Raw genomic sequence first — 26,917 nt, forward strand, 5'->3', positions numbered from 1 at the left:
GATTGGATGAGTTGCCCAAATCTTCTGTCTTGTAGAGTTTTATAGGCTACTGGCTACATTATTACAAGGCGATTTAAGGTTATTTTTACGGACACATATAGCTTATAAGTATTTAGCATTTACATTCTTATTTGCGAAGGCCTATGTTTAATTTTAAATCTAAAGATTAGCTTGTACGCCTATACCGGGGTAGATTGATCTGACTTCCTGTTGCACTGCGGTGCTTTGTACGTGCTTTGCCTGCTGTTAGTTTACTAGATATCGCGATGAATGTCATGCAACAACACAAGTTAAGTAGGGCCTAGTTATGATTGACAGGTAATTATAGGCTTATAGCCTAGATAAAGAGAACACTAGTTGCTTGGTAACATGGTAAACCTGTAGGCGAGATATCATCCACAACCATGACATTGGGTGAGTTATTATTGGTATTGCGCAGGCCTATCATGTTGCATTCGTTCCGAGTTGTTTCTATGGGCTACAAGTCTAGCTTTTACAGATCTTTACACAAGATGCTGTCTGAGATTCTGTGGTGATTTTATGCGATTGAATGATGACACGTAGGCAAGCATGAGGGCATTAGAGGCAGGAATATTGGTGAAATTGAGAGAAGGGAGGGGAGACGAGTGTGTTATGGATGGTTGTCCCCATTCCTGTAGGGTTTTTTAATATGACAGTTCCTCAAAGCACGGCAGCAGACAACGAGCGTATATAGGCTATAGCTCAGTGGAGTGAACTATGTAGTTGTGCCAGAGCGGTTCTGTGGGGGCGTGCGTCTCGGTGGACTGTGATCGGGGCTGTGTTCACTTGAGAGGAGATGGCTGTTCTGGCTGTCCAAGCAGGTTTGCCGGACCATTCTTGGTGAGATGGGTTTTGAAGGAGAAGCGTAGGAAGTTATGTAAATTGTGAGCTCTGCCTATACGTGTTTATGTTTACTGCATGCAGTGCATAGTATTCTTGTGACAGTGTATCTTTTCGTCTGTGTCGTGACTCGTGATTGTGGGTGCTTCATACTGCAGTTACTGTTCATGTATATATGCTGGTGCTAATCCTTTGTTCTCTTCATGCACATCATGGTTGTTTACATTGCCATGATCCTGTTTCACTTTACTAAGGTACAGTTCGAAATGTACAGTACTGGGGGGGGTGGGTCAAAAAAAAAATTGCTTTGGGGAGTGTTGTTTTTTTTGTTTGCACAGGGGAGGGTAGTGCGTTTTTTCCCCCTCATTTACATTCGCCATTCTGCAGGTGTTACTATATATTGTCTTCCATATTGCCAGATTTCCTATTCTGCTTGCATGCGCCTCCCCTATCAAGGTGTTTTGGTACTTCCCTTATGCCCTATGCTTTTTCCACATGCTTACTATACCACACACAGGTCAATACAGTCTACCAATCAACTGTCTATCCTGCCCTGTATTCATAGTGACAATAGTGGCAGGTGGATCGTTTGTCCAGATCTGCAGTAGGTTAAGTAGAAATCATACCACACAAAATCATTAAAATCTGCATTTTTCAAAATAAATCCACAAAATTGAGGAATAGCTGACAAGCAGAGGAGAGGCCAGGTGCACCATTGCATGAAAGAACAGTGAAGACATGCAATTCAAAAAGCTCTCTTATTGATCTTGTTTAAGAACAATCAAATTATCCTACCTAGCTTACAACACCACAATCCAATTAATAATTGCATTATTGTTTTCAAGTGAGTATAATTCTACTCTAGGCTGTACACTGCAGTGGAAAAGGTCATTTGAATAATGGCGCAAAAGCCCTGTTATTTGAATGTTTCATTCCATTTGGATCAGTTGTGGGTCTACTCTTGACAGATTATAGAAAGGCACAGTAGCAGGCCAGTCTGTCTGTATTTTTACTTCTGATGCGTTGTCTGTCGCTGAACCATTCTCCCAAGTTGTCATATGCTCCCAGCAGGCCCAGTTATCAGAGGTGTGGACTCGAGTCACATGACTTGGACTCGAGTCTGACTCGAGAAAATAACTTGACTTCACCTTGGAGCCTCAAGACTCGGGACCCGACTGATTACTTGAAATTATCTGGCCAGGATTTGTAATGTTTTGTCACTTATTTTGTGGCACAGAGTCTAGTGGCTTTGCTATTAGGCTACTCTCCACACAGCCAGAGACAGTATCGCACTTGCAAATAAACAGATTAGCTAGTGAAACGCACACTCTGCCCTCTGATTGGACCAGCAAACTGTCAATTAACACAGGTTGGGTGAGCTACAGTAGCGCAGTGAGAAGGTTTTGAGGGGATGCTGGCAAAAACAGAGTAGCCTACCTATGTTAATAATATCCATATACAATTCAGTCTAGCAATCTGCTACGGAGGCATTTTTGCCAGAACAATAGGCTACCTGGTGATTTCATTGATTATTTTCATATTTCAGGTAGGCCTAGTAGGCCTGTTTCAAGTAGTCCTGTGGCGGTCACGAAATGTTGTCAGCTGGTGATTGTCAAGCAAATAACTGTCGGTCTCACGGTAATTGACCGTTAATTAACAAACACATTACGGATCCCCTTGCTTCCGCACATAGCCTACAAGCCATTTTAAAAACTTGAATAAATCCATGTAATATAGCCTACACCTTAACAATAAATCCATAATTTATTTTAGACATGTCTAAAGAAGCATGATATGAAGAAAATGTAGTCTATTTCAGAAAAAAATAATAGCATACTCTGACTTGTCCTGATGTGGCTATGACTCGGCTACACTAGTTTAACAGACAAGATTTACTTATAATTCCGTGGCATTATTTTATATTATTTTATAGTATGAATAATACAATTGAACAAAGCTGAATAAAATAAATATTTTCTCCAAATGATTTGAGGGAGTGCGCACATGCGGCTATTCTGTGTTGAGCGGTTAACAAAGAAATAGGTACTCCAATATGTATAATTTAGAGTTATTCATGTAACTTTAGTTGTTCTACAAATGTTGGGCTAAATGTTTTGATTACTAATACATTGTAAGGCTGCATGGTGACACTAATCATTATTTGAAAAAAGTTGCTTCAAAGGCATGAGCTCTGCTTTGTTTTTTTGCGCAGGCTGTACACACTTCATTAGTCTCTCATTCACAATTTGACAAGCACTTGATAATGCCTCGAATTTCATGGCGGCATCGCCTTTGTGGCCGTAATGCACCCTAAAAATTCCATGCCGTTTGCGGCCGGGAGTGCTGCGTTGTGCCATATCCAATTACGAGGTGCATATTGAAGATATTGGATGAACTGTCCACATTTACTTTCCGTCAGCCAACAAGATGAGTAGGCCTAATGAACAGCAAAAACTATAGCCTGCCAATGTACTATCCCCCATAGTACAAAAGTCGACCTATTCTGTGCGAGAAATAAATATTCCAAACAGTGGGACAGTTGTGGGATGGGATAGATCCCAAATTAATACAACAACTAGCATCAAAAAACCTTGTTTATGCAATGTGGCTGACGCAACAGATCAGAACGTTTAGCTTAAAATGTTGATAAACTATTATGGTATTTCTTCACCTTATAAGCGCAGCCATGCGCACATGGTAGAAGGCTATACGCGCAAATGTTCCATTAGCGGAAAACACCATTATCAAAAGTGACCGCAAATGCAATTATGCATGTAATGCTTTTATTATAAAGGTGCATTTTTATGTTGAAAAGGATCTTACTCAAACTTGAAACTCACGAGTAAAGCGGATTAATGTGCTTAATTTCAAGAAATTATTTGGCCACTTTAGTTGTGATGCAAACCTTATTAAAACATATAAGCCTATGGGCTAAGCTACATGAGGTGTGTGACTATGATTTGAACAAGTCGCAAAAACAGGTATTGTTTCTTATGCTGGGCATCATTCACAAGTGATGATATATAATTAATCAGACTGTTCTTGATTTAATCTTGTCTTTACATATACTAAACAATATATGTGTGACATTTATGGTTTAGAATGGACCATTATCATGCACCTGTATCGAAACAGGGGCAGCGGAAAAAATACATGTAATCTATGCACTTAAATAGCGAATGGACGCTTTTCCTGTGGTTTATTTTCATGCCAGGAAAGGTTGGCAATACTTCTGTTGTAAATATAAGCAATGTGCTTAATATTAGGAAAGATAAATAAATATAGTAGGCCTAGTCTATAGAAAGCTCATGGGATCCTCCTCTTTTTATTAGTGGCCATCACTCTCTTTTCTCCCGCAATTGCATAGCCTATAGAAATGTTGCGCAACATGAAGTGTTTGATTAGATTTTCAAATACATTTGCAATGATGTCAGAGAGAGTAGAGGGACAATATAGTGCTGAGTACCAGACAGTTAGCTTGTTTGGTAGGCTACTAATGGCCAGCATCAGAGCTTAGACAAGCCTAAATACCGTAAGTAAATGGTCATGTGGAATTTGACTGCCTTCATGACTTGTGACCGCTGGTAATACGGTCACTGCAACAACCCTAGTTATAATTATATACTTCAGAGGTGGTACTGGCTATATATCTAACATCGCACTAGCTTCAGTACTTATGCGATGAAGATGTAACATATTCTGGTGAATTACAGTGCCTTCAGAACCCTTTACTTTTTCCACATTTTGTTAGGTTACAGATTTATTCTAAAATTGATTAAATTGTTTGTTTACCCTCAATCTACACACTACCCCATAATGACAAAGCAAAAACAGGTTTATAGAAATTTTATCAAATGTATCAACAAAAAAAAAATGAAAATATCATATTTACATAAGTATTCAGACCCTTTACTCAGTACTTTGTTGAAGCACCTTTGCCAGCGATTACAGCCTCGGGTCTTCTTGGGTGTGGCGCTACAAGCTTGGCACACCTGTATTTGGGGAGATTCTCCCATTCTTCTCTGCAGATCCTCTCAAGCTCTGTCAGGTTGGATGGGGAGCGTCGCTGCACAGCTATTTTCAGGTCTCTTCAGAGATGTTCGATCGGGTTCAATTCCGGGCTCTGGCTGGGCCACTCAAGGACATTCAGAGACTTGTGCCAAAGCCACTCTTGTGTTGTGTGTGTTCTTAGCTTCTTATGGCTGAAGGGGCAGTATTGAGTAGCTTGGATGAAAGGTGCACAGAGGTGCCCAGAGTAAACGGCCTGCTCCTATGTCATAGTTGCTAATATATGCATATTATTATTAGTATTGGATAGAAAACACTGAAGTTTCTAAAACTGTTTGAATTGTGTCTGTGAGTATAACAGAACTCATATGGCAGGCAAAAATCTGAGAAGTTACACTTTATGTTTGGATTTTTTCTAGGGGTGGCAGATTTTCAACCAAGCTCTCATTGAAATCACAGCGAGATATGGATGAGTTTTCACTTCCTACGGCTTCCACTAGATGTCAACAGTCAATAGAACTTTGTCTGATGACTCTAATGTGAAGGGGGGCCGAAGGAGACAGGAATGAGTAATCACTTCCATGAGGTGCCCACGCATTGAACTGGCGCGTTCATGTGAGAGGGAGCTCCATTCCATCGGTCAATTGAAGTCGATGTAATTCTCCGGTTGGAACGTTATTCAAGATGTATGTTAACAACATTCTAAAGCTTGATTCAGTACATCGTTTGACATGTTTCTACTGACTGTAACGGAACTTTTGGACATTTCGTCACGTTATAGTGGACGCGCTTTGAGACTTTGGTTAGGGAGTTTGGTAAACAATTCGAAAGTTGCTAATTGGACATAAATAACAGACCTTATCGAACAAATCAAGCATTTATTGTGGACCTGGGATTCCTAGGACTGTATTCTGATGAAGTTCATCAAAGGTAAGGAAACATTTATCATGTATTTTCTGGTTTCTGTTGAGTCCAACATGGCGGCTAATTTGGCTATTGTTCTGAGCTCCGTCTCAGATTATTGCATGGTTTATTTTTCCGTAAAGTTTTTTTGAAATCTGACACAGCGGTTGCATTAAGGAGAGGTATATCTATAATTCCATGTGTATAACTTGTATTATCATCTACATTTATGATGAGTATTTCTGTTGAAACGATGTGGCTATGCAAAATCACTTGATGTTTTTGCAACTAGTGAATCTAACGCGCCAATGTAAACTCAGATTTTTTTATATAAATATGAACTTTATCAAACAAAACATGCATGTATTGTGTAACATGAAGTCCTATGAGTGTCATCCGATGAAGATAATCAAAGGTTAGTGATTAATTTTATCTATTTCTGTTTTTTGTGAAAGCTATCTTTCGCTGGAAAAATGGCTGTGCTTATTGTGGTTTTGTGGTGACCTAACATAATCGTTTGTAGTGCTTTCGCTGAAAAGCATATTTGAAATCGGACACTTTGGTGGGATTAACAACAAGATTACCTTTAAAATGATATAAGACACATGAATGTCTGAGGAATTTTAATTATGAGATTTCTGTTGTTTGAATTTGGCGCCCTGCACTATCCCTGGCTGTTGTCATATCGATTCCGGTAGCGGGATTGCAGCCATAAGAAGCTTTAGGGTCGTTGTCCTGTTGGAAGGTGAACCTTCACCACAATCTGAGGTCCTGAATGCTCTGGAGCAGGTTTTCATCAAGGATCTCTATGTACTTTGCTCTGTTCATCTTTGCCTCAATCCTGATTAGTCTCCCAGTCCCTGCCACTGAAAAACATCCCCACAGCATGATGCCGCCACCACCATGCTTCACCGTAGGGATGGTGCCAGGTTTTCTCCAGATGTGACGCTGGACATTCAGGCCAAAAAGTCCAATCTTGGTTTCACCAGACCAGAGAATCTTATTTCTTATGGTCTGAGAGTCTTTAAGTGCCTTTTTGACAAACTCCAAGTGAGCTGTCATGTGTCTTTTACTGAGGAGTGGCTTCCGTTTGGCCACTCTACCATAAAGGCCTGATTGGTGGAGTGCTGCAGAGATGGTTGTCCTTCTGGAAGGTTCTCCCATCTCCACAGAGGAACTCTAGAGCTCTGTCAGAGTGACCATCGGGTTCTTGGTCAACTCCCTGACCAAGGCCATTCTCCCCCAATTGCTCAGTTTGGCCGGGCGATCAGCTCTAGGAAGAGTCTTGGTGGTTCCAAACTTCTTCCATTTAAGAATGATAGAGGCCACTGTGCTTTTGGGGACCTTTAATGCTGCAGAAATGTTTTGGTACCCTTCCCCATATTTGTGCCTTGACAAAATCCTGTCTCTGAGCTCTACGGACAATTCCTTCGACCTCATGTCTTGGTTTTTGCTCTGACATGCACTGTCAACTGTGGGAACTTATATAGACGAGTGTGTGCCTTTCCAAATCATGTCTAATCGATTAAATTTACCACAGGTGGACTTCAATCAAGTTTTAGAAACATCTCAAGGATGATCAATGAAACAGGATGCACCTGACCTCAATTTCATTTCTCATATCAAAGGGTCTGAATACATATGTAAATAAGATATTTCTGTTTTTTTAAATGTCAAAACTGTTTTCGCTTTGTCATTATGGGGTATTGTGTGTAGATTGCTGCAGATTTGTATTTATATAATACATTTTAGAATAAGGCTGTAACGTAACAAAATGTGTAAAAAGTCAAGCGGTCTGAATACTTTCCGAATGCACTGTAATTACAATATTTGAGAGAAAGAAAAAGACTACAGACCGATCGCGCTTTCCATCCGATCCTGCAACCCCTGCTGCATATAGGTAGGCCGTGTGATCGTGCTTGCTCTGAACTCCAGAGAAGTGAAAATTGTGACAATATATCCCTAGTTTATATTGACTGCTAACATTAATGACTTTCAGCTCAAAATGCAGGTGGAAAACGCAGTTTATTTCTGTATCTTTCGTTTTGAAAAAAGCATCATTTGCGCGTGCATGCGTGGGGGGTCGCAAACTTTGAACCCCTCCTTTTTGTCGTACGCAGGTCAAACAGTTTGAGATCCACTGCGCTAGCGAACAGGTTGCTGATTTGTGGTACAGCTATAGGATCGGGTGCAGCGCGAATGTAGGGAGAGAGGATTAACATAAATAAATATGCAGCTACAAAAATGGTTTGCTGATTAAGAATATTAACTGTTTTGTGGTGAATTCTTCTTTCTTAACCCATTATTTATTTTTTTATTTCACCTTTTATTTAACCAGGTAGGCTAGTTGAGAACAAGTTCTCATTTACAACTGCGGCCTGGCCAAGATAAAGCAAAGTAGTGCGACACAAACAACAACAGAGTTACACATGGAATAAACAAACATACAGTCAATAATACAATAGAGAAAGTCTATATACAGTGTGTGCAAATGAGGTAGGCAATAAATAGGCCATAGTTGCTCAATTATTACAGTATGGCAAATTAATCACTGGGGTGATAGATGTGCAAGTAGTGGTACTGGGGTGCAAAGGAGCAAAATAAATAAATAACAATATGGTGATGAGGTAGTTGGATGGGCTATTTACAGATTGGCTATGTACAGGTGCAGTGATCTGTGAGCTGCTCTGACAGCTGGTGAGGGAGACATGAGTCTCCAGCTTCAGTCATTTTTGCAGTTCGTTCCAGTCATTGGCAGCAGAGAACTGGAAGGAAAGGTGGCCGAAGGAGGAATTGGCTTTGGGGGTGACCAGTGAAATATACCTGCTGGAGCGCGTGCTGCGGGTGGGTGCTGCTATGGTGACCAGTGAGCTGAGATAAGGGGGGACTTTACCTAGCAGGGTCTTGTAGATGACCTGGAGCCAGTGGATTTGGCGACGGATATGAAGCGAGGGCCAGCCAACAAGAGCATACAGGTCGCAGTGGTGGGTAGTATATGGGGCTTTGGTGACAAAACGGATGGCACTGTGATAGACTGCATCCAATTTGCTGAGTAGAGTGTTGGAGGCTATTTTGTAAAAGACATCGCCGAAGTCAAGGATCGGTAGGATAGTTAGTTTTACTAGGGTATGTTTGGCAGCATGAGTGAAGGATGCTTTGTTGCGAAATAGGAAGCAGATTCTAGATTTAATTTTGGATTGGAGATGTTTAATGTGAGTCTGGAAGGAGAGTTTACAGTCTAACCAGAATCCTAGGTATTTGTAGTTGTCCACATATTCTAAGTCAGAACCGTCCAGAGTAGTGATGCTGGACGGGTGGGTAGGTGTGGGCAGCGATCGGTTGAAGAGCATGCATTTAGTTTTGCTTGCATTTAAGAGCAGTTGGAGGCCACGGAAGGAGAGTTGTATGGCATTGAAGCTCGTCTGGAGGTTAGTTAACAGTGTCCAAAGAAGGGCCAGAAGTTTACAAAATGGTGTCGTCTGCGTAGAGGTGGATCAGGATGATCTTCCGGCGCCGAAAAGAGATGGCCGCCTCGCTTCGCGTTCCTTGGAAAATATGCAGTATTTTGTTTTTTTATGTGTTATTTCTTACATCGGTACCCCAGGTAATCTTAGGTTTCATTACATACAGTCGGGAGGAACTACTGAATATACGATTAACGTCAACTCATCATCGTTCCTACCAGGAATATGACTTTCCCGAAACGGATCCAGTGTTTTGCCTTCCACCCAATACAATGGATCTGATCCCAGCCGGCGACCCTGTGCGACGCCGTAAAAGGGGCAAACGAGGCGGTCTCGTGGTCAGGCTTCGGAGACGGGCACATCGCGCTCCACTCCCTAGCATACTACTCGCCAATGTCCAGTCTCTTGACAATAAGGTTGATGAAATCCGAGCACGGGTAGCATTCCAGAGAGACATCAGGGATTGCAACGTGCTCTGCTTCACGGAAACATGGCTAACTCAAGAGACGCTAACGGAGTCGGTGCAGCCAGCTGGTTTCTTCATGCATCGCGCCGACAGAAACAAACATCTTTCCGGTAAGAAGAGGGGCGGGGGGGTATGCCTTATGATTAACGAGACGTGGTGTGATCATCATAACAACACACAGGAACTCAAGTCATTCTTTTCACCTGATCTAGAACTCCTCACAATCAAATGTCGACCGCATTATCTACCAAGGGAATTCTCTTCAATCATAATCACAGCCGTATATATTACCCCCCAAGCAGACACATCGATGGCCCTGAACGAACTTTATCTGACTCTTTGTAAACTGGAAACCACACACCCTGAGGCTGCATTCATCGTAGCTGGGGATTTTAACAAGGCTAATCTAAAAACAAAACTCCCTAAATTCTATCAGCATATCGATTGTGCTACCAGGGCTGGAAAAACCCTAGATCATTGTTATACTAATTTCCGCGACGCATATAAGGCCCTCCCCCGCCCCCCTTTCGGAAAAGCTGACCACGACTCCATTTTGTTGATTCCAGCCTACAAACAGAAACTAAAACAACAAGCTCCCGCGCTCAGGTCTGTTCAACGCTGGTCCGACCAATCTGAATCCACGCTTCAAGACTGCTTCGATCACGCGGATTGGAATATGTTCCGCATTGCGTCCAACAACAATATTGACGAATATGCTGATTCGGTGAGCGAGTTCATTAGGAAGTGCATTGACGATGTCGTACCCACAGCAACGATTAAAACATTCCCAAACCAGAAACCGTGGATTGACGGCAGCATTCGCGTGAAACTGAAAGCGCGAACCACTGCTTTTAACCAGGGCAAGGTGACCGGAAGCATGACCGAATACAAACAGTGTAGCTATTATCTCCGCAAGGCAATCAAACAGGCTAAGTCCCAGTACAGAGACAAAATCGAGTCGCAATTCAACAGCTCAGACACAAGAGGTATGTGGCAGGGTCTACAGTCAATCACGGATTACAAAAAGAAAACCAGCCCCGTCGCGGACCAGGATGTCTTGCTCCCAGACAGGCTAAACAACTTTTTTGCCCGCTTTGAGGACAATACAGTGCCACTGACACGGCCCCCTACCAAAACCTGCGGGCTCTCCTTCACTGCAGCCGAGGTGAGTAAAACATTTAAACGTGTTAACCCTCGCAAGGCTGCAGGCCCAGACGGCATTCCCAGCCGCGTCCTCAGAGCATGCGCAGACCAGCTGGCTGGTGTGTTTACGGACATATTCAATCAATCCTTATCCCAGTCTGCTGTTCCCACATGCTTCAAGAGGGCCACCATTGTTCCTGTTCCCAAGAAAGCTAAGGTAACTGAGCTAAACGACTACCGCCCCGTAGCACTCACTTCCGTCATCATGAAGTGCTTTGAGAGACTAGTCAAGGACCATATCACCTCCACCCTACCGGACACCCTAGACCCACTCCAATTTGCTTACCGACCCAATAGGTCCACAGACGACGCAATCGCAACCACACTGCACACTGCCCTAACCCATCTGGACAAGAGGAATACCCATGTGAGAATGCTGTTCATCGATTACAGCTCAGTATTTAACACCATAGTACCCTCCAAACTCGTCATCAAGCTCGAGACCCTGGGTCTCGACCCCGCCCTGTGCAACTGGGTCCTGGACTTCCTGACGGGCCGCCCCCAGGTGGTGAGGGTAGGTAACAACATCTCCACCCCGCTGATCCTCAACACTGGGGCCCCACAAGGGTGCGTTCTGAGCCCTCTCCTGTACTCCCTGTTCACCCACGACTGCGTGGCCATGCACGCCTCCAACTCAATCATCAAGTTTGCGGATGACACTACAGTGGTAGGCTTGATTACCAACAACGACGAGACGGCCTACAGGGAGGAGGTGAGGGCCCTCGGAGTGTGGTGTCAGGAAAATAACCTCACACTCAACGTCAACAAAACAAAGGAGATGATTGTGGACTTCAGGAAACAGCAGAGGGAGCACCCCCCTATCCACATCGACGGGTCAGTAGTGGAGAAGGTGGAAAGTTTTAAGTTCCTCGGTGTACACATCACGGACAAACTGAATTGGTCCACCCACACAGACAGCGTTGTGAAGAAGGCGCAGCAGCGCCTCTTCAACCTCAGGAGGCTGAAGAAATTCGGCTTGTCACCAAAAGCACTCACAAACTTCTACAGATGCACAATCGAGAGCATCCTGTCGGGCTGTATCACCGCCTGGTACGGCAACTGCTCCGCCCACAACCGTAAGGCTCTCCAGAGGGTAGTGAGGTCTGCAGAACGCATCACCGGGGGCAAACTACCTGCCCTCCAGGACACCTACACCACCCGATGTCACAGGAAGGCCATAAAGATCATCAAGGACAACAACCACCCAAGCCACTGCCTGTTCACCCCGCTATCATCCAGAAGGCGAGGTCAGTACAGGTGCATCAAAGCAGGGACCGAGAGACTGAAAAACAGCTTCTATCTCAAGGCCATCAGACTGTTAAACAGCCACCACTAACATTTAGCGGCCGCTGCCAACATACTGACTCAACTCCAGCCACTTTAAAAATGGGAATTGATGGAAATTATGTAAAAATGTACCACTAGCCACTTTAAACAATGCCACTTAATATAATGTTTACATACCCTACATTACCCATCTCATATGTATATACTGTACTCTATATCATCTACTGCATCTTGCCATCTTTATGTAATACATGTACCACTAGCCACTTTAAACTATGCCACTTTATGTTTACATACCCTACAGTACTCATCTCATATGTATATACCGTACTCTATACCATCTACTGCATCTTGCCATGCCGTTCTGTACCACCACTCATTCATATATCTTTATGTACATATTCTTTATCCCTTTACACTTGTGTGTGTGTATAAGGTAGTAGTTGTGGAATTGTTAGGTTAGATTACTTGTTGGTTATTACTGCATTGTCGGAACTAGAAGCACAAGCATTTCGCTACACTCGCATTAACATCTGCTAACCATGTGTATGTGACTAATAAAATTTGATTTGATTTGAGAGTCACCAGCAGCAAGAGCAACATCATTGATGTATACAGAGAAAAGAGTCGGCCTGAGGACTGAACCCTGTGGCACCCCCATAGAGACTGCCAGAGGTCCGGACAACAGGCCCTCCGATTTGACACACTGAACTCTATCAGAGAAGTAGTTGGTGAACCAGGCGAGGCAGTCATTTGAGAAACCAAGGCTGTTGAATCTGCTGATAAGAATGTGGTGATTGACAGAGTCGAAAGCCTTGGCCAGGTCGATAAATACAGCTGCACAATATTGTCTCTTATCGAGCGTGGCTGAGATGCACCCATGACCAGCTCGGAAACCAGATTGCATAGCGGAGAACTTACGGTGGGATTCGAAATGGTCGGTGATCTGTTTGTTAACTTGGCTTTCGAAGACCTTAGAAAGGCAGGGTAGGATAGATATAGGTTTGTAGCAGTTTGGGTCTAGAGTGTCTCCCCCTTTGAAAAGGGGGATGACTGATGCAGCTTTCCAATCTTTGGGGATTTCAGACGATACGAAAGAGAGGTTGAACAGGCTAGTAATAGGGGTTGCAACAACTTTGTCGGATAATTTTAGGAAGAGAGTGTCCAGATTGTCTAGCCCTGCTGATTTGTAGGGGTGCAGATTTTGCAGCTGTTTCAGAACATCAGCTATCTGGATTTGGGTGAAGGAGAAATGGGGGAGGCTTGGGCAAGTTGCAGTGAGAGGTGCAGGGCTGTTGACCGGGGTAGGGGTAGCCAGGTGGAAAGCATGGCCAGCCGTAGAAAAATGCTTATTGAAATTGTCAGTTATCGCGGATTGATCGGTGTTGACAGTGTTTCCGAGCCTCAGTGCAGTGGGCAGCTGGGAGGAGGTGCTCTTATTCTCCATGAACTTTAGTGTCCCAGAACTTTTTGGAGTTAGTGCTACAGGATGCAAATTTCTGTTTGAAAAAGCTAGCCTTTGCATTCCTAACTGCCTGTGTATATTGGTTCCTAACTTCCCTGAAAAGTTGCATATCGCCGGGGCTATTCGATGCTAATGCAGTATGCCACAGGATGTTTTTGTGCTGGTCAAGGGCAGTCAGGTCTGGAGTGAACCAAGGGCTATATCTGTAGCTGGTTCTACATTTTTTGAATGGGGCATGCTTATTTAAGATGATGAGGAAAGCACTTTTAAAGAATAACCAGGCATCCTCTACTGACGGAATGAGGCCAATGTCATTCCAGGATACCCGGACCAGGTCAATTAGAAAGGCCTACTCGCTGAAGTGTTTTAGGGAGCGTTTGACAGTGATGAGGGGTGGTCGATTGACCGCAGACCCATTATGGGCGCAGGCAATGAGGCAGTGATCGCTGAGATCCTGGTTGAAGACAGCAGAGGTGTATTTGGAGGGCAGGTTCTTTAGGATGATATCTTTGAGGGTGCCCGTGTTTACGGATTTGGGGTTGTATTTGGTGGGTTCATTGATAATTTGTGTGAGATTGAGTGCATCAAGCTAAGATTGTAGGATGGCCGGGGTGTTAAGCATGTCCCAGTTTAGGTCACCTAACAGCACGAGCTCTGAAGATAGATGGGGGGCAATCAATTCGCATATGGTGTCCAGGGCACAGCTGGGGGCAGAAGGTGGTCTATAGCAAGTGGCAACGGTAAGAGACTTGTTTCTGGAGAGGTGGATTTTTAAAAGTAGAAGCTTAAATTGTTTGGGCACAGACCTGGATAGTAAGACAGAACTCTGCAGACTATCCCTGCAGTAGATTGCAACTACGCCCCCTTTGGCAGTTCTATCTTGTCGGAAAATGTTATAGTTAGGGATGGAAATTTCAGGGTTTTTGGTGGTCTTCCTAACCCAGAATTCAGACACGGCTAGGGCATCCGGGTTGGCAGAATGTGCTAGGGCAGTGAATAAAACAAACTTAGGGAGGAGGCTTCTAATGTTAACATGCATGAAACCAAGGCTTTACAGTTACAGAAGTCAACAAATGAGAGCGCCTGGGGAATGGGAGTGGAGCTAGGCACTGCAGGGCCTGGAGTAACCTCCACATCACCAGAGAAACAGAGGAGGAGTAGGATAAGGATACGGCTAAAGGCTAAAATAACTGGGCTTCTAGTACGTTCAGAACAGAGAGTAAAGGAACAGATTTCTGGGCACGGTAGAATAGATTCAAGGCATAATGTACAGACAAGAGTATGGTAGGATGTGAATACAGTGGGGGTAAACCTGTGCATAGAGTGACGATGAAAGAGATATTGTCTAGAAATATAATTTAAACCACATGTCACCGCATGTGTGGGAGGTGGAACTGAAGTGTTAACTAAGGCGTATTGAGCAGGGCTAAAGCCTCTACAGTGAAATAAGGCAATAATTACTAACCAAAACAGCAATGGACAAGGCATACTGACGTTAGGGAGAGGCATGCGTAGCCAAGTGATCATAGGAGTCCAGTGAGTGGCTTCAGGCAGCTAGCGGGCCAGAGCTAGCAAGCTAGCAGAAGGGCCTTTTGAGGGATGTCGCGACGGAAAAAGTCAGTTGAAAAAAACCCTCGGGCGGAATTACGTCGGTAGTCCAGTCGTGATGGGTCGGCGGGGGGTCCAGGTATTGTAGCCCAAGGAGTGGTTGATGGGCCTCTACTGCTAGCCGGGAGATGGGCCTAGCAAATGGGCCTAGCAATGGCTAACTGACACTAGTTAGTAGCCAGTTAGCTGGCTAGCTTTTGATGGCGGTTCCGGTTCTTAAGTATATAAATATAGCAGATCTGTACCACATTGGGTGAGGCGGGTTGCAGGAGAGTATATTCAGTCCGTAGATGGAAAGTGATAATAAAATATATACAAAAAAAACAAGGAAAAACTATATTTACACATGACAAGACAAAACACATGTCTGACTCCTACGCCATCTTGGATGTAGACCCTCACCTTAAGGTCCTCACCTAAAGTGCAGAGTATCAAAATACTGAGGCATGTGTAAATCTGTTTTTTCAGAAGGGTGCAATCGCAAAGGTTCTATCTGACACTTCTGAATTAGACTTGTTCAGTTTTTAAGAAGACTGTAGCTATTTGAATACATACATGATATAATATCACTATTGTACCAAGATAGTCAGTACTCATCATCAAATACGTTAAGAAATGTATTACGATCATCAGACGAATTACTGTCATCACTGAACAACGATGTGACATCATTTACTTTAAGATTTCTGACAGTGTTATTTTTTTTTTGCGTGCCATTATTGCTCACTAGACTAGCCTAGACCATACTTAGAGGGAGATGGCAAAGACGTGTTCTGATTGGTCCTTCTGTATTTGTTCAGGCTTCTGATTGGATTGCAGATACAACCTTATAGCACCAAGTTCAAATTAGTTTATGCAGATAGAAAGCTGTAGTTTTTCCCTTAAAATTAACTTTTTCAAAAATCTAACTTCACAAACATATGAATAACCATCTAAAGATCTATTATATGTGACTAACTCATTTTTGACAAAAATGTCAGATCGAACCTTATGGTCTCAGCGTCTCAATTTGTACTTGAACAAGTCATTGCATGTATAGATAGTTTTTTTCTATACTTGACTTGTGACTCGACTTCACTTGCTCTTAGAATGCACGACTTGGACTCGACCCGTTCTACTTGGGACTCGACTTGAGATTCGGACCTTGTGACTTGAGACTTGCTTGTGACTCAAATAATAGTGACTTGGTCCCACCTCTGCCAGTTATTCAGGAAAGCTTAACGTGTGCTTTCTGGATCAGACCGGCTATTCCTCGACCTAGAAACTAATGTGCCAATATAGCCTAAATATTTGTCATTTAACTTTTGAGATGTATTACCTTTTTATGGGGCAGCAGGTAGCCTAGTGGTTAAGAGTGTTGGACCAGTATCTGAAATGTCTATGGTTTGAATCCCTGAGCTAGGTGAAAACTCTGTCAATGTGCCCTTGAGCAAGGCACTTAACCCTAATCGTTCCTGTAAGTTGCTCTGGATAAGAGCGTCTACTAAATTACTAAAATGTAATAAACATTTTAAAAAGCATTCTTTATGGGGAAAAAATAAGGTATTATCTTATAAATAGGGAAGGTGGAGTTATGTCACGTGCCGTTAACAAAAATATAGAAATGTTTGCTCTATCCCAAATTACAACCAACTGATTTCAGCGTTAACTCAAAAATGGAAGAGGCAAGTGGAAAGGGGAGAAGGTAGGGAACTTGTCTGCCCTTTATTAAAGAACAAAATCGGCCTCCAAAAATTGTCATAAATACAAAAATATACACGCTTTAATTTGAGGATCAAAATCTTTTACAGGTTGCAAAATAGTTTAGATTTTTGATGTGCCGATTCCATGGCACATGGTTTATGAACTGATACACAAAACAACGCTTGTTTCAAAATTTCGTTTTTTATTATACAAAATTCTTGCCATTAATAGACTGTTATACATTTACCCCCTTATTTTTCTCATATTTAGCCAATTTTTGATACTGCAGTGTTTGGTTTTTGCCAGGCATAATGGGACCGATGTCATCCATGTCTGTTCGGACATCTACTTTGTGCATGACACAAGTCATTTTTCCAACAATTGTTTACAGACAGATTATTTCACTTATAATTCACTGTATCACAATTCCAGTGAATTGCAGTTTACATACACTAAGTTGACTGTGCCTTTTTAAACAGCTTGGAAAATTCCAGAAAATTATGTCATGGCGTTAGAATTTTCCGATAGGCTAATAGACATCATTTGAGTCAATTGGAGGTGAACCTATGGATGTATTTCAAGGCCTACCTTCATACTCAGTGCCTCTTTGCTTGACATCATGGGAAAATCAAAAGAAATCAGCCAAGACCTCAGTTTTTTTTTTTTTTTTTTTTTGACCTCCACAAGTCTGGTTCATCCTTGGGAGCAATTTCCAAATGCCTGAAGGTACCACGTTCATCTGTACAAACAATAGTACGCAAGTATAAACACCATGGGACCACGCAGCCATCATACCGCTCAGGAAGTAGACGCGTTCTGTCTCCTAGAGATGAACGTACTTTGGTGCGAAAAGTGCAAATCAATCCCAGAACAACAGCAAAGGACCTTGTGAAGATGCTGGAGGAAACAGGTACAAAAGTATCTATATCCACAGTAAAACAAGTCCTATATCGACATAACTTGAAAGCCGCTTAGCAAGGAAGAAGCCACTGCTCCAAAACCGCCATAAAAAAGCCAGACTACGGTTTGCAACTGCACATGGGGACAAAGATCGTACTTTTTGGAGAAATGTCCTCTGGTCTGATGAAACAAAAATAGAACTGTTTGGCCATAATGACCATCGTTATGTTTGGAGGAAAAAAGTGGAGGCTTGCAAGCAGAAGAACACCATCCCAACCGTGAAGCATGGGGGTGGCAGCATCATGTCGTGGTGGTGCTTTTCTGCAGGAGGGACTGGTGCACTTCACAAAATAGATGGCATCATGAGGCAGGAAAATTATGTGGATATATTGAAGCAACATCTCAAGACATCAGTCAGGAAGTTAAAGCTTGGACGCAAATGGGTCTTCCAAATGGGCAATGACCCCAAGCATACTTCCAAAGTTGTGGCAAAATGGCTTAAGGACAACAAAGTCAAGGTATTGGAGTGGACATCAAAGAAAAAGAATCCAAATGTTAGAATACAAATGTATTATAAAATACAAATGTATTATGTACAGATGTATTTGTAACAAAGTTACTTTTGTGGGGGGGGGGGGGGGTGTTCTAATATGATTTAAGCTACTTCAAAAGTCTCCTGTAGGCTACCTGCTCACATTCAACCACTCCACTCTAATATAATTCCAGCATCCAAACTGCGCAACGGCCATTCAATGAATGGAAAAAGAGACATCTGTTACAAAACACAAAAGTTTCAATACTGAGTAAGGAGGGATGTCGAGATTGACATACTCTTCTTGATTGTGTTGTAGATAAGCACTTGAAGTCTGTAATCATTGTGCGGTTATGCGTTGCTTACTGGTTTTGTGTGGTGCATTGGCACAGAAACCTGTTGATGGAAAATGTGTTGTATATATTTTATATGATTATAAATAAAGCATCAAAATGTAGAAAAGCTGATTTCCCCCTAGCTGATCATTGTCTGCAGACGGATCTGATCGTAGTATAATGATACAGGCGTGGAGAGTGATGTGGTGGTCGGCAAACCCTTAACCTCCAGGCTCGTTAGCTGAAGTGGTAAAGTCGAAATCCACGTTTATAAACACAGGGTTGCTACAGTTATTGTTAGTTATGGTGGTAATCATTATTTTTGAGTTAATTTTATGAGGGGGCAGGGTGTGAAAAAAAGGTTTTACAGTACAAGGGGAGGGTCATGTGAAAATATGTTTTATGTTTGGGAGGGTGGTGCATTTTTCTTTTGGACACCTAGAATTGGACCAGCACACCCCCAGTACATTTCTAACTGTCCCTAATGTATAACAAGCCAGTACAGTAGTGCTATTCTAGAACACCGTAGTGGCTCTCGTTTAGTATACATAGCCTTAGAGCTGCTCTCACCATTGATTCATGTAGGCAGATGTCAACACTGTCTATTTATGTTTCATGCATAATGTTATCTGAATACGTGCTCTGTCTTTCTGTCACACACTCTGTCTCTATCTCTCTGCAGTGTTTCCCCTAGGATTTTTTCCAGCAGCGGTGGCAAAGTTAGTGTGGGGGGGTAGTGGGCGTGGCCAATGGTGCCGTTTTAAAGGCCATAGAGACAACATTTTAGTTTTAAAGCTAATTTCCTGCAATTCTACACATTTCGTCATGGCGCTGAGAGAAAAATTGCAGTTTCATAGGTCATTTCCTGCAATTCTACACATTTTGCCATGGGGCTGATAGAATTTATAGTTTTAAAACTAGTTTCCTGCAATTCTATACATTTAGCTATTCTTATGCTATCTGATTGACTCGAACATTATAACAAAGTCAATGCCATGCCATTTTTTTAAATTCTCCTTGTCTAGTTTTTATTTTGGTGATTGTTAGTTCTCAAAGATGATCTTATTTAAATATATATTGCTCCATGATATGTTCTACATACTTTTATATCTGGTTTTAGTCGTTTAAGTTTACACTGAAAACGTTTTACCATCCCGAAAAAATTATCCATGAAGCCATGAGTCATATGCATGAAATGTGACTCATGGCTTTGTACAATGCAGTGCGGAGGTGTGTGGAGACCTGAATTTGAAATGCCATCCGTATGGGTGTGTGCATGGTGCACTGTGGGTGTCCAGAGCTGAGTGTGGGGGTGGGAGTTTGCACAAAGGGTGGTGCAGAGGGTGGGAGTTAGTTCCGTATTAAACCAGCTAAGTGGGGGAAGTCGTGTGGAAAACTGAACTTGCAATGACATCTGCATGTTGGTACTCTACTTCTGTATTAGATGCTGCCTAAAGTCTTGAGTGTATTTTTTTGTGCAATGCTTATGTCTAATGACCTTTTCCCTATCTTTCCTTCCCTCTCTTTCTGATGCAGAGGCCAGACACTCTGAGGTATGTTGTCTGTCTGCATTTGTCTAAAATGAAAAAGGGAGGGAGCAGCACAAATACCGCACAGCCAGACACCATGCAGGGGGAGCCCTCCCCTCATCCCTGAGTGCTGAAATGTCTGGACTGGAGCCTTTGTGTGTCATCAGATAGTGTCAGACTGCATCCAGCAGGGGGGATGATAAGAGTTTATTGGAAGTAGCCTTTCAGACACCCTGTGGAAGATTTTCCTCTAAAATACATTTTCAGTCAGACAGATTTGGTCATTGACCTTTTCAACAGTAGTTTCTCCAGACCAGACTGTCAGGGGTTTTAGCGAGGAGCCAGCATGGAGTGGTCACTAGAAAGGGTGAGGGAGATGGTGGCTGGAGGGATGCAGTCTATGAGGGACTGTGAGTCCAGTGCCTTTGGTACAGCCATGTGCCTGCTGCTGCTCTTTGTGTGGTACTGTTACAGGGTAGGTCGTGAGCACAGCTCCTCTCCCCTGCGTGGGGGGTACAGCAATGAGCCCAGTCGAGTAGGGGGGGGTGGGGGGGCCTTGATCAGCACAGATGGAGATGGTAGGGCTAAAGGCAGGCCGGTGTCAGGGGTGGAGGAGCAGAACGGCTTTGCTTACTGCCAGTCCACCGAGTGTTTTCGCTGCACCAACACAGGGGAGGGTCTTAATCAGAGGCTGTACCACAGCTTGCAGGATTACGCCAAACGCTACACCTGGTCAGGCATGGGTAGGGTACATAAAGGGGTACGAGACCAGGGCCGCTACCTCACCAGCCGGCCCACCATCCAGAGGCCAGAGGTGTTCTTCCTCCCTGACCTGCCCTCAGCACCCTTCTTCTCCCGGGACGCACAGAAACACGACGTGGAGCTGCTGGAGAGGAGCTTCCCTGCTCTGCTGGCTGAATTTGAGAACATCTACCATGCCCCACCAGCGCGGGCTGGCTCCGCCCTGCCTCCGGGCTGGAAGGCCAACAGCACCCCCCATGGCCAGTGGTGGACCTTCTACCTGGTGAACCAGGGAACTCCGCTGGCCCTCAACGCCAGGAGGTGCCCCCGGGCCTGGAGGGTGCTGGGCCAGCTGCGCACCTTCATTGCCAACAACGTGTTTGGAAACGCCTGCTTCTCTGTGCTGACCCCCGGAGCCCTGATCACTGAGCATTACGGCCCAACCAACGTCAGGCTGCGCTGCCACCTGGGTAAGAAATGGAGGGAGCTCCCTGGAGGGCTACAACACTGTTAAATATAGGGATGCACCTGGCTCCCAAAATGCACCTGGCTCCCATATGTATGTGTTCACCTGTCTTTGTGAAAGTATTACAACGATAATAATGATTTTCACTATAGTATGGTTGGTTTTAAAGCTTGCTTTGCTTGCAGCATATACAGCTGACATTTTAGAATATATTCATATGTGTTTGTGTCATACAATATTTTCCTTGGTTTCTTTAGTAATTATATAGACTGACTTGCTGTCTGTCCTCTGTAGGTCTTAGAGTGCCCTCTTCCTGTGAGCTGGTAGTTGGAGGGGAGCCGCAGTGCTGGTCTGAGGGGAGCTGTCTGCTGTTTGATGACTCCTTCCTCCACAGGGCATTCCATGAGGGTGAGAGAGGGACAGCTGTTTGTGAGGGATGAAAGGGGTTGCCTTTTTCTACCCTGGGTTGCGTGTGTGTGTTTATAATATTCTGACAAAGTGTTATTAAGCTGTTATAAAGGGTTGATTGGAGGAAAACATGAATCTGTGTTTTCGCTATGTTCAGGCAGCCCAGAGGACGGCCCCAGGGTGGTCTTCATGGTGGACCTCTGGCACCCTAATGTGGCAGCTGCTGAGAGGCAGGCTCTGGACTACATCTTCACCCCTGGACGCTGAGCAGACGGTGGGGTCCTGTGGGGTGGGGGGGGGGGGGGGAGAGAGAACGAGAGACAGAGCTACAGAGAAACACAGAGAGTTAAAGAGAGACAGAGAGAATGTGTCAGAATTGAAGAGAGAGTTGGTGAGAAAAGTAGAGAAGAACAGTGTGAGTGAGGTGAAAGATCTTCTTTGTCTCTTGTTCCGTTCCCACACTCACTGTGTACATATTCTCTGTCGTGTTGGAATTGGCTCTCTCCCTGTAACTCTCCCTTAGCACCTACTGACTTTGACCAAACAGACGTAATGTAAAATGTTACATTTGAATGTTTACAGCCCCAATCCTTATATCTGTGATTATCCCTGCCCGTGTGTGATAGTTTACTGTGCTCTCCTTTAGAAATCAATACAGCTTTCACAAAAACAGTTGGATAAGCACATAGAAAATGTTTTTCAGAGATCAAATGATTTGCTAGAGACTGCCTGTGTTGTTGCTACACAGGAGAAATGGTTGTATTTGCAGTAGTGGGGAAATCACTGGGGAAGACAAAAAAAAGCCATATTACAACCTATGTGTTGTGATAATTGCGTTGTTTGCTCTATAACCTGTTAATTCATATGCCTTGCGACTGTGATATATAGGTCTAAAGACTGAGACAATAAGAAGACAGTGGCAGAATAAATTGAACCACCTTTGTTTAATCACAAAACCGGATAGCAACCTCTGTCCGGTTCAGTCCACAAAGCATATTGCATGTAACAGACAGTTACATGACCTACAGCATGGTCAAGCAAGTTAATGTTTCTGACTATTCCAGTACCATTTCAACATCATCAAATCACCTCTGCTTAGTCTAATACAGTGACCTAAAAGATACCAAAAACAATTTAGTCCAATCAACGTAAGCTAAACATGATGTGGCTGTCCATTGTTCTAATTTCTTTGTACGTGTGCGCGTTTGTGCAAGTAGAATAATATGTTGACTCACCCTACTTGTAGAAAAATGCCAATGCCATCCTCCTCTTTCATTTTGACGAAACGGTCTATCATACAGTACACGCTTTTATTTTTTGTTGTCCTAGGCTAGCTGGCTAAAACACATGCTGGCCTAACTTCCATTCATGGGCAATATTAGCTAGATTACATTAGCCTTCTACATCTAGCTACATGTTGAACTAACATCCTCTCAGGCCAGTGTCACAACAATGTATGAATGAATGGTCAGAATGCCGTTATAATCATTGGCCAGTACAGATAATTAAGTAAAACAACAAGTCCAAATCCCTATCGCCATGGCTAATTTAGGAAACGGAAAGCTAGCTAGCTAGCTAGTCACTGGAAGACAACAACACAACGAGATGCAACAATCAACTTGTTTCTATCAATGATGTATGCTGTCAATGGGATTTGATAGTAGTGACGCCAAAATCCAAGCTGGCTTCCCTTGACACTTTTTTTTGGTGCGCCAGGACCGTTTAGCTCAACGATGAGCAACTTTTAAAAACAAAATTATCAAGGGAGGCCAAATGCTCGCAGGCTTTCCTTGCTTTCCATTCAATGCTGGGAGCGGCAACAATGTCATACATCTATCTGATGCTGGCTGTCGTTGGGACCAGACAGAATCAGATAGATGGCATACATGTAGAGCGACAGAGGGGGCGCTGTTTCGCTTGTTCAGATGCTTTCTCCTCTGAGATACATTCAGCCTCTTGCGAATTGAAGGAAAATTATGAAACAGAGATGAATGATAAAATCATTTATGTTATTTTCTTGGTACATTTTTGGGGGGAGCCTGGCTTCCCTTGACAGCCATGAATACATGCCACTGTGTATTTGGTAAATTATCTAATTAATGGTTGTAATATGGTTGGTTGTATTTGATATCAACTTTGTATTTATGTAAATATAGTTGGAGTACAAAACATATCTGAGAGGTTTTGAAATATAATTGTCTTACAATCGGTAGTTATTGTGTCATCTTAATTTACTGGTACTGCAATGTCATCTTCTCTCCCGAGTATTTGTCATTTTGAGACATTACTTTTTAGATATTTGAAATGTTTATCAAGTGGTTTGGCTATTGTTCAGTAACATTTTATACCATTCTGTGATTTTTCAGCTGCATATCAAATGTTTGGTGATATTCTTCCCCAATAGTCATATTTGTGGCATTTGTACTCATTTTGAACAGTATTTAATAAATGGCAAATTATCTGAATCAGACAACTTCAGTCTTGAATTCATAATATATTTTGTGCATGATAACACTGTTGTAACCGCTTATGTATTCAGTGTGTATCTGCAAATCAGTACCATTGGGTAGAATGTTGTTCTGCAGTTTCATATTAGTGGCACCAGGAGGCGTAGGTGTGCCATATTCAGTATGAGCAGATGGAGAGGTGAATATGGAGATTCCGCTGAAGCAAAGCAAGGCCAGTACACTAACAAACCTACGCTACTCAACCTTAGCAGCAGAGGAATTATAATGTACTGTAAAAAAGAAAGAAAAGTGTGAAGTCTGTAAAAAAAAAAAAATGGTTACTGGAATGAACACCTGTTCTGGAGCTACTACTCTTCTACATATGACTAAGTATACTGAACAAAAATGTAAACGCAACATGTAAAGTGTTGGTCCCATGTTTCGTGAGCTGAAATAAAACATCTCAGAAATGTTCCATATGCACAAAAAGCTTATTTCTCTCAAATTGTGCATACATTTGTTTACATCCCTGTCAGTGAACATTTCCATCCACCTGACAGGTGTGGCATATCAAGAAGCTGATTAACCAGCATGATCATTACACAGGTGCACCTTGTGCTGAGGACAATAAAAGGCCACTTTAAAATGTGCAGTTTTGTCACACAACACAATACCACATATTTCTGCTGATGAGTATTTCTGTCTGTTATAAAGCTATTTTGTGGGGGGAAACTCATTTCTGATTCAATGGGCCTGGCTCTCTATTGGGTGGCCCTGTGCCCTCCAAGGCACCCCTGTCCAGTCATGTGAAATTCATAGATTAAGGCCAAATGAATTTATTTAAATTGACTGATTTCCTTTTATGAACTGTAACTCAGTCAAATCTTTGAAATTGATGAATTTATATTTTTGTTCAGCATAGTTTGAGTAGTTTCTCAGGCTGTTTTGTAATTTGGTCCATCTGCATAAAACTGCGATTTGTTCATTTGTGAAAATAGGTCATATTTTACCCTGCACCTCAGAGTTCAGTGATGATTCAAGTGAATTAGTAGTGGGACTATTCAATTATTCAGGGGTGCAATTTTGGATTTAGAAGGGGGGGGGGGGCATAACTTGGTGGGGGGTCTTGGGGACCTCCCATTTTTGGGGGTGTCTAAAGCACATTTCCTTAATTTCTACACAATCTAATATGACCCATGACCCTTCTAGCAGTCTCTATTTGGAACAACAAAAAGTCAACAAAAATGCCCACAGTCAACAAGCTAGGTAAGAGAATATTAAATATGTTAAGTGATTGATAAGACTGAACTAGATAAATGATAATTCAATCATCAATATTGTGTTGCACCTTTAACCAATAGCCTAACATATTAACAACTGTTACAAATAAAGTACAAAGACTTAACTTTTGATTGTCTTTATTAAGACATCCTCTATATTCAATTTCAGCCAGACCGCCCAGCCAGCCAGCCCGAGCTACCTGCACACCCGGACTGAGCAGACCAGCAGCTAGGGATTGCCTAAATACGTAACTCCCCTGACGTGGGAATGTTTTCAATAAAGACTCCTTTTGTCGTACAGTATTCCATATTAGGCATCCAGACCTTATGATAGTTGCACAGTATAAACGCACTCTATACAGTTATATGGCGATATTATGCATTTTGTATTGTAGATATGTAGTGGTGTAATAATGTTACATTGTTTTATGTGTAATGTAAGTGCCTTAATGTGTTTGGACCCCAGGAAGAGTAGCTGCTGCCTCGGCAGCACCTAATGGGGATTCGTACTGAATACAAATACAAATCTTGTAATAAAACAAATCTAGTGTACATAACTTGACATTTCTTCCATACACTGTGAGAGGATAACCAACCTTCCGATTAATAGCAATGCATTTCTTAGCCACTATAAATGCTATGTTACAGTTTCTTCTGATAACAGTCTCCAGTATCAACATTTCCAAGCAAACAAAAACAGGAAGAAGGGAAAACCTGTAGACATGCTGAGATAAAATAACATATTCTTTGCCAGAATTCAGTTGGCCTTCACAAGACCATAACATACAGTATGCAAATCTTTCCCCGTTTGTGCTTTACACATCCAGCAGAATAATAACATTTCTGGTAAGACGAGGGGCGGGGGTGTGTGTCTATTTGTCAATAACTGCTGGTGCGCGATGTCTAATATTAAAGAAATATCAAGGTATTGCTCGCCTGAGGTAGAATACCTCATGATTATCTGTAGACCACACTATCTACCAAGAGAGTTCACATCTATATTATTCGTAGCCATCTATTAACCACCACAAACCGATGCTGCCACTAAGACCGCACTCAACGATCTGTATAAGGCCATAAGCAAAGAAGAAAATGCTCATCCAGAAGTGGCGCTCCTAGTGGCCGGGGACTTTAATGCAGGCAAACTTAAATCCATTTTCCTAATTTATTCCAGCATGTCACATGCGCAATCACAGGTAAAAAAAAAACTAGACCACCTTTTCTCCACACACAGAGACCCATACAAAGCTCTCCCTCGCCCTCCATTTTGGCACATCTGACCATAATCATATCCTCCTGATTCCTGCTTACAAGCGAAAACTAAAGGAGGA

At 42.8% G+C, this 26,917-nt stretch overlaps 1 protein-coding gene across 3 annotated transcripts; it reads left to right on the forward strand.

Annotated features, from left to right (window-relative positions):
* LOC139576899 (aspartate beta-hydroxylase domain-containing protein 2-like) lies at positions 1-24,324 on the forward strand. Of its 3 annotated transcripts, none has more exons than XM_071403472.1 (4): positions 1-414; positions 20,252-21,455; positions 21,746-21,859; positions 22,017-24,324. In XM_071403472.1, the coding sequence occupies exons 2-4, from the start codon at positions 20,591-20,593 to the stop codon at positions 22,124-22,126; spliced, it is 1,089 nt and encodes a 362-aa protein (XP_071259573.1). In that variant the 5' UTR covers positions 1-414; positions 20,252-20,590; the 3' UTR covers positions 22,127-24,324. The 3 variants fall into 3 exon arrangements, with proteins under 3 accessions (XP_071259573.1, XP_071259575.1, XP_071259574.1); XM_071403474.1 differs by lacking the exon at positions 1-414 and adding an exon at positions 421-905; XM_071403473.1 differs by lacking the exon at positions 1-414 and adding an exon at positions 421-861.
* Positions 24,325-26,917: the final 2,593 nt, after the last annotated feature.

Source organism: Salvelinus alpinus, chromosome 5 (assembly GCF_045679555.1).
Source record: "Salvelinus alpinus chromosome 5, SLU_Salpinus.1, whole genome shotgun sequence".
Classification (NCBI taxonomy): Eukaryota; Metazoa; Chordata; class Actinopteri; order Salmoniformes; family Salmonidae; genus Salvelinus; species Salvelinus alpinus.

What these genes read in the sequence shown, in the direction of transcription:
- LOC139576899 (XM_071403472.1), top strand. Translation starts at nt 20,591, where the DNA reads ATGGAGTGGTCACTAGAAAGGGTGAGGGAGATGGTGGCTGGAGGGATG. An exon ending in CAGGCTGCGCTGCCACCTGG is followed by an intron (nt 21,456 to 21,745) that starts GTAAGAAATGGA and finishes TGTCCTCTGTAG; the next exon opens with GTCTTAGAGTGCCCTCTTCC. An exon ending in CCACAGGGCATTCCATGAGG is followed by an intron (nt 21,860 to 22,016) that starts GTGAGAGAGGGA and finishes CGCTATGTTCAG; the next exon opens with GCAGCCCAGAGGACGGCCCC.